Here is a 17932-nt window from a genome sequence, read left to right on the forward strand (position 1 = left end):
CAATGTGTAAATACTGGAATGTCAAAGTTCTTGTAAATACAAATTTTGTAACTATATATATATATAATTACAAAATTTGTAAAAATTGGTATTTACAAGAACTTTGACATTCCAGTATTTACACATTGTATACTTCCACAGCTTATTTCGGTCACAGATTTGATCGCATTTCCTTCCCAACAATTTGGTATTCTAATTAACCTGTAATTTTTTAATAAATGGTCCAAGTGGCGGCGCAGGATTTGACTGAAAAAAAGTAATGGTGATGATGATGATGATGATGATGATGATGATGATTCTGTAAAATCACCAGTGCTGAACTGCTGAATTGTTGTTTTTAGTCTACAGTGAGGACCATGATGCGTATGACGGTGATGATGAGGATAAGGATGAGGAAGAAGAGGTCGACCATTCGAGAAGTTTGTCATGTTGTTGCTTTATTCTTATTAGCATGAAAATGCCACTTCACATTATGACCCACATTATTGATTAGTATGTTGATAAATTGTTTTTACGAAGTGTAGCCATAAAGCAGCAAAAAGTTTGTAGTAAAACAACCGTTAGCTGTATAACTACCAAACCGCGAGCATATCTTCATGAATGAAATACACATAAATAAATAAGCGAGAAATCAGTTCGGTTATCTGAGCGCCTTTGATCTCATGCCTTTGTTAGTTCATTGCAGCGGATTTGAGTAATTTTGGATGGATGCCCAGGGAGATTCGGCAGAATTTGGTGTGAACCTCTGAGGACCGGCTTGCGAAGCGCGATAAGACGGTATCAGTGCACCAGCGACCTCGGGTTCATCCATCAGACGAAGTGTGAGAGCCACCGCCATTTGAGACTCCGTGAGAGATCGAGACCTGGAGATGTAGGTACTAACGCCTTCGGCAAGCCACCGGCACTGGGGCAGCTCCGCTTGCCATCTGTACGCTCCACCTGATACACACCTACGTTCTGTGACTAGAAAATGTGTAACATATCCGACATTAAAATAAGACAACTTTTACTCCTGGTATTTAAACCGATGTGAAGAAGAGTCTTTCGAAGTGTCCATATTTCAAAAACAAGACCTGCTTTCTAGGTCCATCTAGGCAACCCTACATGGTGAACACTGACCATGTTCGTTAGCAGCGCGTTTTGGAGGTCGTGAACAGCAGGCACAGCTTTGTGTGCATCAGAAACGGTGCATTCGACGGGAGACGAAGGCCCTGCAAACGACACATTTCCTCGAGAGGCATCTCTGTCACGACACCTCGACACTTTTTCGTGCAAACGGTGCGCTGCGGAAGATCGCGGATAACCACTTCTCCGACGTGTAACACTTATTCCTGCAGTTTTTCATATAATTACAATCTTTTTCAGCTTCACGCCACCTCAAAAAGTTTCCGATTTATCAAAACAAGCGACAAGACTTTCTTTCGTTTTAAGCCTATATTTTAATTTTGCTAGTAGCTACAGAGGAACATTGCAGAGAGACCGGCGACAGAAAGCCTTCAGAAGCTGTCACGACTCCTGCGCTGTCTGGGGGCTTTAATGGTCACGACCACCCAACATAAGGCGTTAACGAGGCCGCGGTTTAAGTGAGTTCTCTGTGAACGGAATAGCTACATTTATCACAGCTGACATATTTACGCACCACTAGACAAGCTCTACAGGTTCAATAAAACCTGTGTGGCGCCAAAATGACCTTTTTTTAAAAAAAAAAAGAACAAATAGACTAATCGTAGGTTAATTGCACCGAGGATACATTATTTACCAAACATACAGTGGAGATAAAATTCAGAACGGAAACTATAGTTGTTTGGGCCTATCGAATAGTTTGATAAACTAAAATTGCAACATTACAACCCAGTTCTATTTTGGTGCGTCAAATGTAATTATTTGAAAATTGTCTTTTTAAGTGCTTTAAGTTTTAAAATATATTGTCTCTTTAATCCACGAAAACCTGTTAAAATCGCCTAATTAACCTGTTTTAGGTAGTATTCCCATGTCACATTGTTTGATTTCTTCATGAAATTCTTGTTACACGCGTCTTCTACCTTGCGACCACGCAAGCTTCATGGTAAATTACAAACGATTCAGTATGTTCTATTCAATAGGGATGAGAGTTTACCTGCTAAACATGTCTGTCTGTCGTTGAGCTGTTAGCTGCCTGTATTACTAGTTTAGCTTTCACCATCTAACGAGGTAGCTGGTACAACACATTTTAACTAGGTATTAGCGTTAAGACACCACAGTCTACAATTCAGTAACACACACACACACTATACACTATAATGTGTGGGTGTGTGTGTTAGAGTTGGCATTATTATTATATATACTAAAGCTAAGGTTAACCACTGAGGTAAATGTGTAATTTATAGTAAGTTTTGTGAAAAAATGTCAGTTTTGTGCAGGTTGGAAGCGTTTTTGCCATAAGAAGATCCAGCCAGTTGGAGTCTCTGCCCGCAGGCTGACGGCAACATGAATGCATTGGAGGTCAAGTGCAGGGATGCTCTAACCCTCCTCCACCACGTCAGCAAAAAAATGTAAACAGCAAAATAATGACGGTAGGTAAAACTAACTCATACTATATGTTCTCATGACAGGATGTGAGAAATTAAAGTAAATACCTGAATTCTTGCCCTCTGTAGTGAGGAGGCCTGTTGGCTCTGTGTTGCTGTGTGGTGCATTCTCACATCTTCCAGAGCTCCCACGGTGTGTAACATCTCCCAGAGCTCCCACAGTGTGGTTCAAGAATTCAGGATTTTCCTTTAATTTGTCACCCATCTGTAGTGGTCATATGGCATGGCTTTTTGGCTGAACAGGTTTTGTTTTTTTGTCTGCCACCCTGCCAATAATAATAATACATGGAAAATAAGACAATAATAATAATAATAATAATAATAAGAAGAAGAATAATACATTGTAAATGGTGTGTGTGTGTGTGTGTGTGTGTGTGTGTGTGTGCATGTGGAAGTTCAAGAATGTATTGTGTTGTGTTGTGATTTTATTTATAAATTATGAGCTATGGTTCTTTAGATCTAATCTGGTTGTGCTTGGTTGTTACGATACTTGTTCTGATCATTTTAAGTGTAGGTGGTTAAGTGATCATTTTAAGTGTAGGTGCCCAAGTTAAATTGTGTTGTGGGGTTTTGTTTTTGAGGGATGCAGATAATTGTTCTACTGATATATGATCTATGTTACGTTACATAACATTACGTTTTTACAATGTGTGGTGCTGAGAAGATTTTTTGCTTTCCAATTCATGAGGATGGTTTCCTTGACGATGATTACTGCACATAAATATATAAAGTGTTCTAATATTTTAATTAAGTCAGTTAATAATTGATGTGTGTTCAAGTAAACAGATTGATGGAAATAGGGCAATAGCAGGATGTGTAAGTATTTGGACATATGTGGACAGTAAAGTGAAGCTGCTTTATTCAGCTTTGCATGTTATATCTGCTGATTTTGCTGTCCAAACTTTTTATTTGATCTTAAGGGGCTGTGGTCAACAAATTACAAATAATTATTCCATGATGTGTATCCTGTTTCTTGCACAAGGCTGTACAGCCTACAGCACACAAGGTGTGACTGGTGAGTACAAAGCCTGCTGAACAAAGAATTACGCATGAATGGGTGACATGTACTTGGCCATTTGTGTTGAGTATGCTCCCTAGATCCCGTGCGTAACATAGTGCAAATAGTTTACTGAACAGCGACCTCAGCAAACGCTCACAGAATAAAGTACCCCAACAGACGTTGAAATGCCCACCTGTACAGGCGAAGCAATCACCACTAGAGGGCAGTAAAGACTTGAACTAGCGCAGGCTGTATTGGCGCAAGTCCAGTTCAATAGTAATATTTTCCATAAGTATGAAATTAAAAAGGATACAGCTCATTACTTCTGTAGGCTTTGCACGTGCACGGCATGTACAAAAAGTAATATAATATATAAATAAAATATGCAATCTAAAATAGGCTTGTATACCCAGATTATGCACCTACTGAAATTAGAACCTTTACAAGCATATTGTAGGACTGGGGCCAATTAGCCTTAGTGAAGTAAGTAATCACATGGTTATTATAATAATTTAAATAACCCATATCAGGATTATTATATTTTGTTCATCTCTGGGTACACCCATATTACTGAGTTTACTGTCATTTTGGTTTGAGCAATACCTGTTGTGAGATTATGTGACTTCAGATTTATTTAAAATGGCATTAATTTCTTATTTCCTCTGGTTATTGATTGTGCACGCATACTGTTACTTAGCACAACTGTATCGGGCCAGTTTTAGTAGTGCTTGGAAGTGTGCACTAGATGGCAATATAATCCAACTCTCCTCCGTCTGAATTTACATAAAGGATTGCAGAGTAAGAGTGCCTTTCTTGGATCAGATCTCTCTATCTATTGATCTCCATAACAATAGCAAAACGAACTTAGGACCATCCCTGATCTTCTGAAGTGATTCATAAGTATGACTTTGGTCCCCTCGTCTTTCCCAGTCCCTAGAAGGTCATGCTAGTTGTCTGTCCTTGGGGGGAGGGGGATGCTATGGAAGATTTCTGGAAAGTTGTTTTCACGTGGAAGAAATTCTTTCCACTTAAAGTAGACCAGCCAGTCCCTCCACTGTGACACTTGTTCATTCACTCACACCAACACTAACACTCATTCTCTCACTCGCTCTCCAACCTCAGTATTCAGTCATTGGCAGTCACATTCGTATATCACCTACCTCATTACACAGAGCAAGGTCAAGCCAGACCACACCAGAAACATATTACTACACTTCATCTCCAACTGTGACAGGCTACTTATTGGGCTTCTAGTATGTCTGGCCTGACTTCGAGTCTAGTAAGAAGCCATGTTCCTGTGTTCCCTTCAGTAGGTATCACAGCGCTGAGACTGTCTTAGCTTGTGGACCTAGCACACTGGTGCAGTGAGCAGCAGAGTAGCCAGAGAAGCCTACAACAGGCATGGTGCAAAAGTGAGAAGAGTGCTGAAATAACACCGTGTGTCCTACATAAACAGCAGCGAATGGGGTCAGTGTAAAGTTCTTACATTCTGTTATTTTAAGAACCTGCTTGGTCGGTAGTGCATAGCACTTTAGTAGTAGGCTGTTGTAATCAGCTCCAGGTGGGGATTAAAGCTTTGTCTGTGAACTTGTGCGTAAGAGTGTACATTGTTTCATTTTTTAGAGGGTACCTGTGACGGATGGCAACTTAGTGAGCTAGTCAAACCTTTATTTGGGAGAAGCAATTATCCGCTTGGCTAGGAGAAGTAATTATTCTCTGGCTGATGTGATATGGTGAGTGCAAAAATAATAACAATAATAAAAAAGAAAGAAACCTGCATGTGGTGTACACAAGCTCAGGCTCCATTATAAGGAGGCTCTTCAGGTGTGCATGAGCTGGCCTCAGTGAGAATGAGAGAGAGGCCAAGGGATGAAAAGAAAAGCAGATTGAGTAGGTGTGTGTAGCAGGCTGCAGATGTCTCCCCCCCCCCCCCCCCCCCCACCCCCAACTTTTTGGTCTCTCTCATTTCTCTTAGTTTCTCATCTCTCCAGGTTAGAAGTGTGAGTCATCCTCATCACAGCAGACAGTTAAGCCAGCTCCTCTTCATCTCTATAAATACATGGCCCATGCTATATTTGGTGTGGAGGGGGTGCTGTAGCTCAGTGTTACCACACTAGTGTGTGCAAACCTCTCACCTATCCATGCTGCTGCCTGAATCATCAGCCAGGTCACAGTGGTTTGCGCATGCCTCCTACGTGTCTTATCAGGAATTAATATATATATATATATATATATATATATATATTACACACACACATACACACACACGCACACACACACACTTTTATTATTTTGTAAAGGCCTGGCTGAAATGACTTCATGTGTGGGGGTGGCCAGTGTCTGTCACCTTGCTTTATATTCATGGCTGATCTCTCATATTAGCATCCTAACAGCCAGATAGTTCCAGATTATGTTGTGGCTGGAGGCATAATGAAATGGTGTGTTTGAAGCTTGTGTGTGAGTGTCTTTGCCTGTGTGCCTGAGTGTGTCTGTGTGTGTCTGTGTGTGCGTGTGCGTGTGCGTGTGTATGTATGTACGTCACCTCTTGTTTTGAACTCTGACCCCATAGCTCCTGGCGAGTATGTCTGATGGGGGCAGGTTGGGGGAGGGGCATTGTCTGTCAGACACCACCGTCTGAGAGAAGATGGATCTGAGGAGACCTTGTTTTGACAATCTTGTAGCTACCCTACTGAAGGAAATCTTTCTGTACACACACCACACAAACACACACACACACGCACACGCACTCTTTCTCCCTATTTGATTCTAATGGTGTGAAGTGTTTTTACCTGACATACATGCTAACAGACTAAGCACTAAATGCTATCATTATCGTGCTAATAACACATGAGGTCATAATAGAGGTATTCGTAGTATCTCTACACCTTTTGAACTACTGGAAAAAATGAAAAGACAGTCATAGAGATCTTCTAAGGCCACTGATAAAAATGCATTTATGTTGTCCATGTTAAGATGTGGGGTGAACTAGGGGATCTGCGCAGGTCATTCTCAGCAGGTCATTTCTAGCACCGAAGCCGTCATCGTCGTCAGTGAGAGTGTCTGTCTGCTGATAGGTGAAAACAGATTATGAACCATATGTGTTTTATACTTTGCCCCTCCATCACCGACCGGCTTTGAACAATGGGGCAGCTTGCTTGCAGGAGGTTGGCCTCTTTGCCCCAGGGGTGTTTGTGGGGGTTGGGGAAAGCTGTCGAGGGTATGAAAAGGACAGCAGGGGTTGGGGAGGGTGGCCATGCTGTTTGTGTATTGTGTTGTGGCGGAGGTGGTGTGTGACGAGACAAAAAAGACAGCACTAGCAGCCCTGAGGGGGCATGGGGGGTTGCCACAGTTCCTCTAGCAGGAATGTGTTTACCACACACACACACACACACACACACACACCCAATTCCCTGACCTCCATCATAGTTCCCAGGGTGGATCCTGGTCTGCTAAAATGGTTCACTTTGTCTTAAGCCTTTTGTCACTTTACTCAGCTTTTGACTCCTTGATCAGTTTCAGGCCTTAGAGTTCTAAAGCTTCAGGGTATTAAAGCCTAACAGTAATGCAGCTGGGCTGTTCCTCGATGGAGATCTGACATACATCTGCTGCCCATCACAGTGGATTAACATGTATCCCACAGCAGTCAGAAGTCTAACTGCTTCAGGTTTCCTATATTCTGTTGTTTGATTTCTCTGCAGGATCTTGACAGGCAGAAAAGGCATCTTTAGACTGATTTTCTCATGTGACTCTTCTGTTGCCTCCTGGGTGAAATTAATCAGATAAATTTCAGAGGGAGGGAGGGAGGGAGGGAGAGAGAGAGAGAGAGAGACTAATATACCAGAACCCTGGGGGTTTGCTCTGGGTGTTCAGAGGTAACTGAAATAAAAACACATAGCAGCCCTACCCCTAGGCCCCAGACACGCGCACTCTGCCTGCAGCTCCTGGTGTAATTACACTGTTTGGGTTGTTAATGCCACTTTCCTCACAAATGAATACAAACAAAGTTCACGCAACCCATCTCGTCTGTCATGTTTGTCGTTTTTCCTGCTGCTTTCCCTTGTCCCAGGAGAACGGTGGTGGTTAATGTCTCACACACACATTTCGAAAGGGCACAGGACATACCATGGCTCCCTTATATGGGTCATATGGGCACCAAATTATTCAACTTTCATTTTATTTTATTTGTCCTACTAGCAATATATAGCAATATAATATTTTTTTAAATTTTATGTACCTTCGTTTATTTCACAAAAATTGATAAACTCAGTGCTCCTTTGCGATAAGTAGTTTCTGTTTTATATTCCTATTTTCAGAAAGGTTGTAAGAATGTTTCTTGTCTTCTTCTCTTGTCTTTCACAGTCACACAGTGATTTTGAAGTCATTTTGTGTACCTCAGTGTAGTTGTATGTAAACATTTATATTTGTTGACAAATCTTTGTAGAGGCCACACAGGTTTTGGGGTCATTAAAGGTTTTGATGTAATGTAAACACAGCAGTTAGAGACAAATATGAAATGGGCCAACATGTCTTTAACCCTTTTTCATCATGATGGAAGATGAACATCACTTTGAAGTGCTAAAGGCAGAGATGGTGCTAAACTAAAGTTGTGTCTACAGTTATAATAATGACAGGAATCAGACTAAATGAACTCAAGCAGTTGTTATTTGCCGCTGGTATTTCTCTGCCACTCGTGGCTGAGTTTTTTTGCACTCACAGGGAGTGAAGGAAGTGGAAGACGGTGGCTTTCGCTGTGGTTTTCAAAGTGAAACCTGCCTTCTGCCTTCCCCTGTAGAAGGTGACAGAGTGAGCCGGAGACGAGCGTTCCTCGCTGAACGAGTGGAACTGAGTGGAGACTCACATGGCATCTGACTCCCCGCGTGTCAGTGCCACCAAACCTGAGGGGTTTTGGCTAAGCATTGTGGTGTCGTGTCATCAAAGTGACACTTTACCACTTTACTCGTTATTGTGGAAGACAGGAAAACAGACTGCTTGATATCAGCCTATTACATCAGCTACCCAGTGGCCAACTGGGTGAAGATTATGCATTGTAGCAAATAATAGTAAAAATAGAAGATATGATTTTGATTGTGTTGAAGTTATTTGGTGGGACCAGAGAAGAATTCCTATGGACTACAGATATTTATTTCATACATATGAATGAAATAGCCTTGCTGTTCCTTGTACTGTTTGATCCTTTATTGCTTCTCTACTATGTACATGAATAGCAGCTGTCACTCCCTCTCTCTCTCTCTCACTCTCTCTCTCTCTCTCTCTCTCTCTCTCTCTCTCTCTCTCTCTCTCTCACACACACACACACACACACACACACACACACACACACACACACACACACACACACACACACACACACACACACACACACACACACACACAGAGCTCTGAACAGAGCAAGATAAACATACTCAGCTGTTGGACATTTAGAATTATAGCACCTACGACACACCTACACACACATACACAAACATATACACATGCACACACACATACACAAACATATACACATGCATACACACTAGGCTTCTTCTGGTCTGGTTATATAATTTCAATAGTAGCTAATATAGGACACACTGTCCCAGGTGCTCATATGTGACCTACACACCAACTGAGATATAAAAAGATCCAGAGACAGAGAGAGTGTGAGAATGAGAGAGAGGGAGAGTGAAAACAGGAAGTGTAATGGCGTGGTGAAGATGACAGCAGAGGCTGATTGAACAGAGAAGTGAGAGAGTGTGCCTAGATAGAAAGAAAGAGAGCAAGAATAAAGAAGGAATGAAAAACATGACAGGGTGATGAAGAGGATACGAGAGTGTGACTAAACAGAAAAAGGGGTGAAGAGAAAGGGAGGTGTGTGTGTGTGTGTGTGTGTGTGTGTGTGTGTGTGTGTGTGTGTGTGTTGGTGGGGGAGGGATACAAGCAAAGGAACTGTGTTGTCTGTGTGCATAAGTGTGTGTGTGGGTGTATGAATGATGAATAGAGTCTTGAGGAAGTGAGGGATTACACACAGCAGTGGTGGAAGAAACCCTACACAGCCAAAGAGAGAGTGAGAGTGTTGAGCACACCAGAGAGTGAGTGAGTGAGTGAGTGTGTCAAGCACACCAGAGAAAGGGTGAGTGAGAGTGTCGAGCACACCAGAGAGTGAGTAAGTGAGTGAGAGTGTCGAGCTCACCAGAGAGAGGGTGAGTTGAGAGTGTCGAGCACAAGAGAGAGTGAGTGAGTGAGTGTCACACGCACACCCACACACTCACACACATCTCTGTTCACTCTCTGCCTCCTTATCATGGGCCTGTGAGAATCATTGTTTCAGATGCTTTGTCTCGTTATCTCTCTTGCTGCTACAGGCTCAGTCTAGGAGGAAAAGCTTCCTGGTGTGAATGGTCTGGGCATCTTAGTCTGCCATATCCGACGGCTGCCACAATAGTATATTAGCCACGTGCCCTGATTTTAGGGGGTGTGTACATGTAGTGCTTTTTGACATTTTCAGGAGTTTGTGGCTACTTGTGTGCTTGTTGACCAGTCAGTCTGTGTAGTACATGTTGCCATTTTGTCAGGGCAAAGACAAGCACACATTTCTACATACACACGCATCTCCAAACTGACACTGAGACCTAAAACTCAAGAAGCAGTGCCTACAGGCTGCGTAAGATGTACAGTAACCGTACAACACTGGCCTCCGCTTCCTTTCTCATTCACACAGTCAACACACTCCAATCACCCCGTCGGGTCTGCACATGCGCAAGCCTCTAAGGCAAACAAACGAGTGAGGAAGGCACCATCATGAGCCCCGCTGCCAACGTCCCACAGCCGCACACACGTGTTCCCTGCCCCCACACAGCCAGCGCCCACCCACCCAACAGTCACGCTGCGAGAGCATCTGTCACCTTCCACCGAGCCGTCCGCTGTCCGCCACCCCAAAGACCCCCCCCGGCTCCTTTTGTCTCCTTTCCTGGATCTGACCCGCTCACACACCCAAGTTCCCTCCCTCCTACAGTGTGTACCGCCCGTACACCCCTCTGGAAGTGCCACTCCACCTCCTACCGCTGCCGCTGCACCATCACAGATGGCTACCTTCCAGACATCTGAGCCCTGGCGTGTCTCCACAGCCCTCGGGAGATCAGTGTGGAGCTGCTCTGCAGACCCCCGCTGGTCTACAGCGTCACGGGCCACCGCTGTGTGGTCCAGGGATCTCCTAACTCGTCACCCTGCCCTCACCTTGCCAAGTCACCATCCTGCCTCCTGAAATCTGCCAGCCTCTTTAAGCATCTGCTGGCCAGGCACGGTGCCGGCGCTGGCAAGTGCATGGCGACAGTGTGCTGTCTGCCCATCACTGGTGACCCTGGTGAGTCTGCGGAGAACAACTTCAGAGGGGGTCAAAGGCAAGGCAGGAGTTAGAATGAACATAATAGCATACACCTTTGTACAGGACGTTCAGAGGCACAACTGAGCACACACAAATGCACCACATACACTTGAAATAACATTATCTCAGTCTGCTGCCCACTGACAGTTTGGCCTGGGCCGTTAACTGGGCGGTTTGGTTTGGCGTTACTGTCTGACAATCAATATAAACAGGAGTGGATGAGATAAGGTTGTGCTTGTCTGCTACAGGAGAGTGAAGACATCCTCAGCCTTGACTTCCCTCAGGAGAGAAAGCAACGTCTATGCTCACAGTGTTTGAATTTTGACCTATTTTTAAATGCTGAATTCTACTGCTGTCCCATAAAAACCCTCCACATCCATAATGTCCGACCCCTTGGAATGACGAGGCATTGATCTTGTTGCTTTTGTGTCAGCCACTTTCTGGAGGCAAGAGAGTTTCCTTAATGCAAGATTGTTTAAATTCCCCAATCACACAGAAATAAAAACGTCTTTCATCCCTGTCATTCCTCACAGCATATGGGCCAGTACAAACTTGCCCTAATGCGTTGCTGCTGTGTGAGTGACACAACGTATCCTTTGTGCTTCGCCTGTGTGTACATATATACAACTTTGCCAAGTGTAAACGATTTACTGGAATAATCATTACACCTAATAAACTGAATAAACTGAAGCATTCCATTTTCACATGATTTGGCTTCATGAAAGCAAGAAAGAGCATAATTTCATGATGTGATTCGTAAGCAAACACAACTGTCCTGTGTTTTTGTGGTAACCTGATTGGGAATGCTGGGATTCCAGTTGGATCACTGGTAGTGGAGTTCCAGGCACTGTCGGGCTGATTGTTATGGCAGCTGCCTTGCGTAACCAAGCCATTTGCACTGTGCTGTACGATACTTGTTTTGTCTCCTAGTAACACGAGTGCACAAAAACACTCTGCTCTCCTGTGTCAGATCAGCAATTCCACCCATGTGAAACAAATTCAGTCACTTAAAGTGTATAAACAAAAGTTATATTTTAAAGAGAATGCAGATTTTAAATTATGTTTTAAAAATGTATCTTATTATACAGAGGCTTTCAGTTTTTAGCTGGGTGCTTGGAACTGTCTAATTCAGTCACTTTGATAAACACAGAGAGTGCTTCACACTCCAAAGGTCAAATGTGTCACTCTGAGTGGATTTTCTTTTACATTTACAGTGACCCATCACGAACACACACACTGACACAGCATGTGATGCAACTTGCTGCCTCTGAGACTTTCCCCTTGCATAGTTCTCTGCTTCTGAACTTAACTTTAAACCTATTGAAAAAGTAGCACAACCCAACCAAAGTCCCTGTGTGCATAAGGGACTTCCTCTGTTTCTGTTTCACTGTTCATAAATAGAGTTTCTGGGGTTTTCTGTTGCTCAGGCTGATACTTAGCAGAGTGGGAAAGTTTGGACTAATTAGGCAAAATCTTTTGTTGTATTTGCATTCGCACAACATTGTGAATTTGCTGAGCAGGGACCAAACCCTCTAAAAGTACTGTAAGTGCATGGGCTCTTAGTGGAAGGCTCTGATCACCTGGACAGAAGTGGTGGTCCATGTCACATGTATGTATGTGTATGACTGAAACGGAGAAATTAAACTGGCTGAGCACTTCCTTCTCTTGAACATAATGCTGTTCCTCTTACCATCCTGGCAAGCGACCTTCTGCACTCCAAACAGTGCACTGTAAACTCAGAACATGAGCCAAGTGCAGCAGACATTTGTCTATCAAGGACCATCTGTCTCGTCCTTTGGCAATGTGCCCTATTTTCACATGTCTAGGCTTGCAATAGTACACACGCACACACACTCATCCCTCCCCACCCTAGACACACTCCCACTGGTCAGGTAAGAAACCATCCTGATGCTAGTTTCAGTTTGAAGTTGAGAATTTGAGTGAGGGCATTTCACCCTCTTTATTTGCCCCAGGTGGGAAACCTTCATGCACCAGTTAAACACAAGGTTTGATTCTTGTCTGTATTCATATCTGTTCTACGAGTGGTTTGCTCCTGTCTAGAATACCCCCCCCCCCTATTTCAGGAAGCCTGCTACTGATCCCATGCTGGCATTTTTCCCAGGATACCCCTCCGCCCTGACACCCATCTCCTTTTCTACTCCGCCCTCCCCCACGTCTCCTCAACCCTGCGGCCCTCCCCCACACGTCTCTTCCTCCTGTCCTCTGCCAGTTCCCAAGACAAACAAAGACTGTAGTTTGTCTGGGCTCCAGCGAGGGTCGGATGGAATGAATGGTGGGCCAAAGCAGGGGCTTCCTTTCTCTCTCTCAGTCTTGCTCTCATTCTTTAAAAAATCACTGCACTGTTGTCTTTTTGTTTCTCGGGTTGTGTGCGGTGTGGTCTGGGGCGCTACAAGGGTGTATGTCTGCAGTACCTATCTGCCAATTTATAAAAGAAGTTGCACCTCTTGAAAACATTTGCTTTTTATATCTCAGGTATTCTTTTTTAAAGCCTGAATATTTATTATCTCGCATGCAGGAAATTCAGCAGGTCATGCGTCATCATCTCAGAGATGATTAATCTAAGATAACGGCTCCATCCATATCCCAAATATGTAAAGATTTAAAGAGCACACAGCACATGGGCTGTCAGATTAATATGTGGCATTTTCCAGGCATGAGAGATCCACTGGGAGAAAGCGCGCTTGATCCTTGGTGGATAGCAGATGGTTTGCTTGCTCGCATTTTAAAGGCTTTCATCCAGTTTGGTAACGTCTGCAGCGGCGGAGCTGATTTGAGCAGACAATGACTCCATTAAGCACAGTGTAAATGTACGGACTTTTTCCCTCCTGCTGGTTTGTGTGGCCAGAGTAGATTTATTCACACACTCCTCCCCCTTCTTCTGTCACATGCCTTTAGACTTCAGGCTGCTTATTGAAACAAAGCACTCGGTTGTGGGCTGCACTGGCCGTTCCTCCTCCAACTCGGCACAGTGCTTTGTGTACTGCAATAAATACGAGGGAGATGGCCAGACGAATCACGATGATTCTGTGCCTCTTGCATAACCGTTTCATTCAACTACACAGGGTTAACTGATTGATGAGATAAATGATTAACTGCTCAATAGGTCACTGCAACTGAGATTCTGGCATGAAGATATCCATCTTGTTGAATAAGTGGAGAGGAGCAGAGATGTTTCTTTACTTTGCTTTTTCTCCGAACAAAGGCTCCTTTAGAGCAAATCTTGTCTCGACATGTTTCCACGCGAATGTTTTCTTTGGACTGCTCCCAGCTCCTCCTGCGGAAGGAGGGCAGCAGTGACCACATAAAAAAGACACACCGGAGCTCTTAGCTTGTAATAAATCATTCATAGTGCCAAAAATAGACCAGTGCATTCTACAGTTCTTGTCTTAATCTGCTAGTAAATATTTTATTATAGAGTACCATTTAGGTTCAAGGGAATTTTGTACAACACAATTTAGTTTGTTTTTAAGCCTTTGAAGGCATTGCAAGAATAGTTGTAAGTGTGGTTTAAATCAGATGAACATTCCTCCTCTCTGACCCAACATTCCAGACCCACATGTGCTCCTGCCGTAGAGAGCGGCAGGAAACGCTTTCGCAATCACACTTTTTTCTCTCTTCCTTCCAGGAATGAAGAATGCATGAGAAGGGGTGCAGGAGCCAGAGAGAAAGTCTGGCGAAGAACCAGGTAAGACCAACGGCTGTATATGTTTAGCCTAACGCAGGCGTGTACTCACACGTACCTGCCCCTCGCTCATTCCAGAGCACAGCATTGAGAGAAAGGCAACCCACTGTGGCCACATCACGATTAGTCATGAATTACAGCCCTGACATGTCAGAGTAGCTTACAAGTTCCCATGCAAATATTACAGTCGCTGACGCATGACGTCACCTCTGAAACTGCAGTGGTGGGTGGTGGTTAGCCAACAGGGGGGGGGGACTGACCCACATTCCATGGGACAAGGACCACAGCAGCTTGCACATCATTCCGGCATTTTTCTCCAGGGAGCCGCTCTATCAATAGCCACCCACATTCATGTGAAAGAATGTGGTCGTACAAGACATGAGGCCCGGCCTGACAGATTCAGCTCACGTATGTGCCAAGTTTAGGCAAAGTTATCATAGGGAAATGGTTGTTGAGCTTGCAATTTTGTTCTGGAATAGATGAGCAAATAGCTGCCTTTCCCGAGGTCACCTCAAACAATCCAGAACAATATGGTCCTGTGTATATTTTTGAAGCAGAAGCTTCCATTTCATCAGTAACTGTTACTATTACAGGAACACAGCTAAGGGGGGGGGGGAACCCTTCTATAAAAAAAAGAATCTTGACACTTGGAGAACTTGATATGAAAATCCTTTACCTTCTGAAAGTTTTAGCTCATGTTAAACAGTCAAGTTAAGATGGGACTCTGTGTGGACTGAAACTAAACCCTGCATACCACACATGCTTAAAAAGGTGGCTCAGTTTACAATAAGCAGTTAAAAAAAAGCTGTCCACTCACAGAGAGCATTTCAGCATAAGAGCATCAGAGAACAAAGCATTCTTATTTTTTAGCACTGCTGTTGTCCTGTTTTTTTTTTGACAATTTAGATTTAATGACTGGACTTTCAGTTTTAAATCCAAAACTTGTTCAAAAGAGAGATAGGGTGGAAAATACACTTGCCTTTGCCTGGTGAGTCATCATCTGACAGTCATAAAGCAAACAAGTTACACAAGTATTGAAACTTAAGCAATACTCAAGTAGGACTAGTTTCCTCAGCAATATTGGACTTTAATGTAGATGCAAAAGTGGTGCATTTATCTGATGTGTTACTGAAAACCAGGGGACTTGAAAAAGATCAAAAAAATCAAATCATTCCAAAGTTTTAATACGTGATGATCACGTAAATGTCATAGTAAATACTAAAATACATAACATTGGAAACAATATGTACAAGAACAAGGTTACAAAATATACAAGTCTTTATAAAACAAAGACATGGGAAATCCAGTGGCCTTAGCCCTGGAGATTCTTGGTTGTTGTAGTCAGTATATCCTACATCAATGTAACAACATTTAACTTTGTACAGATGTCATTAGCATAACTTCACACCAACAATTACTAATGATTCAGATTGCTGGTTAAATTCAAGTCAACCTCAATGCACTGTATAGCTGTTCCATTTAAGTTCACTTCTTGGACATGGTAATTTATGTAGTAGTACCAGCACATTCACATTCTTTCGTGTTCAGAAGCCGAACAGCCCATGCTGAGTCTGGACGTGGGAGCGCCACGCGTGGGGAAGTCCATGCTGCACAGTCCGCCCACGCCTCCCCACGTGTCACAGGGGAACCCGTACAAGACCTGCGGCATGAACCGCCGTGTGTGAACGTTATAACTTTTTACAGTTTAAAAAAACAAACAAAAATAAACCACACACGGCGCGGACATTAAAAAGCAACGATGGCCGTGGTCCACGGGTTTAGGTTCTTCAGCATCTGCTCACAGCATATTTGCCCTGACCCCGAGTCGCTGTCGTCCGTTTCCGACTCCGATTTCGCGCTGTCTTTGCTTAGCAGGCCCGAAAAACCAGAACCAAAAATCGTAATGAGATTGGACACATTGCTTGTATCCATTTCCTCGCCTTCCTCGATTTCGTTATTAGCAACGATGGCGTTCGGCGTTACTTTTGTCCGTTTCACGGGAGTTTCACTGACCCCAGTCTCCTCAGCGCTCCGCTTCCTGTGTGAACAAGCGTGATCTTTTGGTGGCTGGCGTGAATCCCCTTCTGTTACAGCAGCATCTGCATCCGTTTCACAGTCCGAGGAGCCGCACTGAGTTTCACTAATCGCAGGCGATACTGGTGATGTTACAGCAACATCACTAGGGTCCAATGAATCGCCGTCTTTTTCTTGTAACCTTGAAGCGCGGCCATCCTCCGCTCCCACATGTCTCTTAAGACATAGTTGCGCGCCTCCGGTTGTGCGGGTCTGCCCGGGCTGCGCCGCCTCGGAAACCCCGCAGTCGGCCGACGATGGCTGCGCCGCCTCAGACGCGGGGATCAGCTTCTCTCGGTCGGCGTCCATCAACTCCCACTCCTTAGCTTCGATGTGTTGCGCGTTCAGGCAGACCCCAGCGTAGTAGTCACTCAGATAAACCTGTCGTGCACTTCGGAGTACGAGAGAGACGAGCAGGTTCTTGTGCAGCTTGATGCCTCCTCGTTGAACTCGGGAATTGTAAATTTTCCCTAAGGAAATGCTCATTATCCGATGGGCTTCCACCTTGTATTCCATAGTTGAATCGATCCACAAAGACCCCCAAAAATGCAATTCGATTAGTCTCAAAGTTTAGCTCAGAGCGCCTCGGTTTACCAAGTTCGTCCTCGTCCAAACGAAGACTCTCACTTAATTGTTGGCCTCCAAAAAGTTATGGAAAATTTCCCACCGGTAGAAATCACATGTACCACAGAAAAAAGAAAAATGTAAAATTAAAAAGCCTTCTGGTTCCTCTGCTAGGGGGGTTGTAGGGATACAGCTGTTTATTTCAGAAATCACTGACATTAAATAAAAGCGAAGGCCGCATCCCGATCATTCATAAAACTTAATATTAATTTTTGGGGAGGTTCTTGGGTGTTATTAGTTGCATTAACTTCCGTAACACCACTCTGCCGATAGCAGCCTAGAGAGGAATGAGAGAGTTTCTATTTTTAGCTTGCATTTATACGCATACGTAATAACTACGCTAGCCAATCACATGCCTCTACGGGTTGGAATAACGCCCCGCCAAATCTATAAGGACCAATTGACAAACACTATGGACATTACTCATATTTAAATACTAACGTGGGAGAAATATTTAAAGAGACCAAAATGTTTTTAGGGGTGAACTGAAAGGAATTCTACAACTGAAAAGATTACTAAAAACTAATAACATTTTTTTTTTTTTATCCATCATGTACCTGTTAATGCGGTGGTTATTCTCAGACTAT

The 17932-nt window shown here is 43.7% G+C and overlaps 2 protein-coding genes across 8 annotated transcripts in view; one reads left to right on the forward strand and one right to left on the reverse strand.

Moving 5' to 3' along the window:
* Positions 1–951: 951 nt before the first annotated feature.
* The window catches only part of stx6 (syntaxin 6), a 31817-nt gene continuing 14836 nt past the window's right edge, over positions 952–17932 (forward strand). For 4 of the 7 annotated variants that reach the window (XM_081708094.1, XM_081708100.1, XM_081708098.1 and 1 more), the window contains exon 1: positions 14592–14651. In XM_081708094.1, coding sequence (XP_081564220.1) covers positions 14605–14651 — 47 coding nt within the window. In that variant the 5' untranslated portion in view covers positions 14592–14604. Of the gene's footprint in view, positions 1584–2389; positions 2553–3487; positions 3583–5014; positions 5035–14591; positions 14652–17932 lie in introns of those variants that run through there. The other 3 variants (XM_081708097.1, XM_081708096.1, XM_081708101.1) reach the window with 3 other exon arrangements.
* On the reverse strand, positions 15812–17615 carry ier5 (immediate early response 5). Its single transcript, XM_027005446.3, has one exon. It carries the CDS (start codon positions 17235–17237, stop codon positions 16395–16397), a length of 843 nt encoding a protein of 280 aa, XP_026861247.2. The 5' UTR covers positions 17238–17615; the 3' UTR covers positions 15812–16394.

The sequence above is a fragment of the Electrophorus electricus genome, chromosome 26, assembly GCF_041902795.1.
Source record: "Electrophorus electricus isolate QZ-2024a chromosome 26, ASM4190279v1, whole genome shotgun sequence".
Lineage (NCBI taxonomy): Eukaryota > Metazoa > Chordata > Actinopteri > Gymnotiformes > Gymnotidae > Electrophorus > Electrophorus electricus.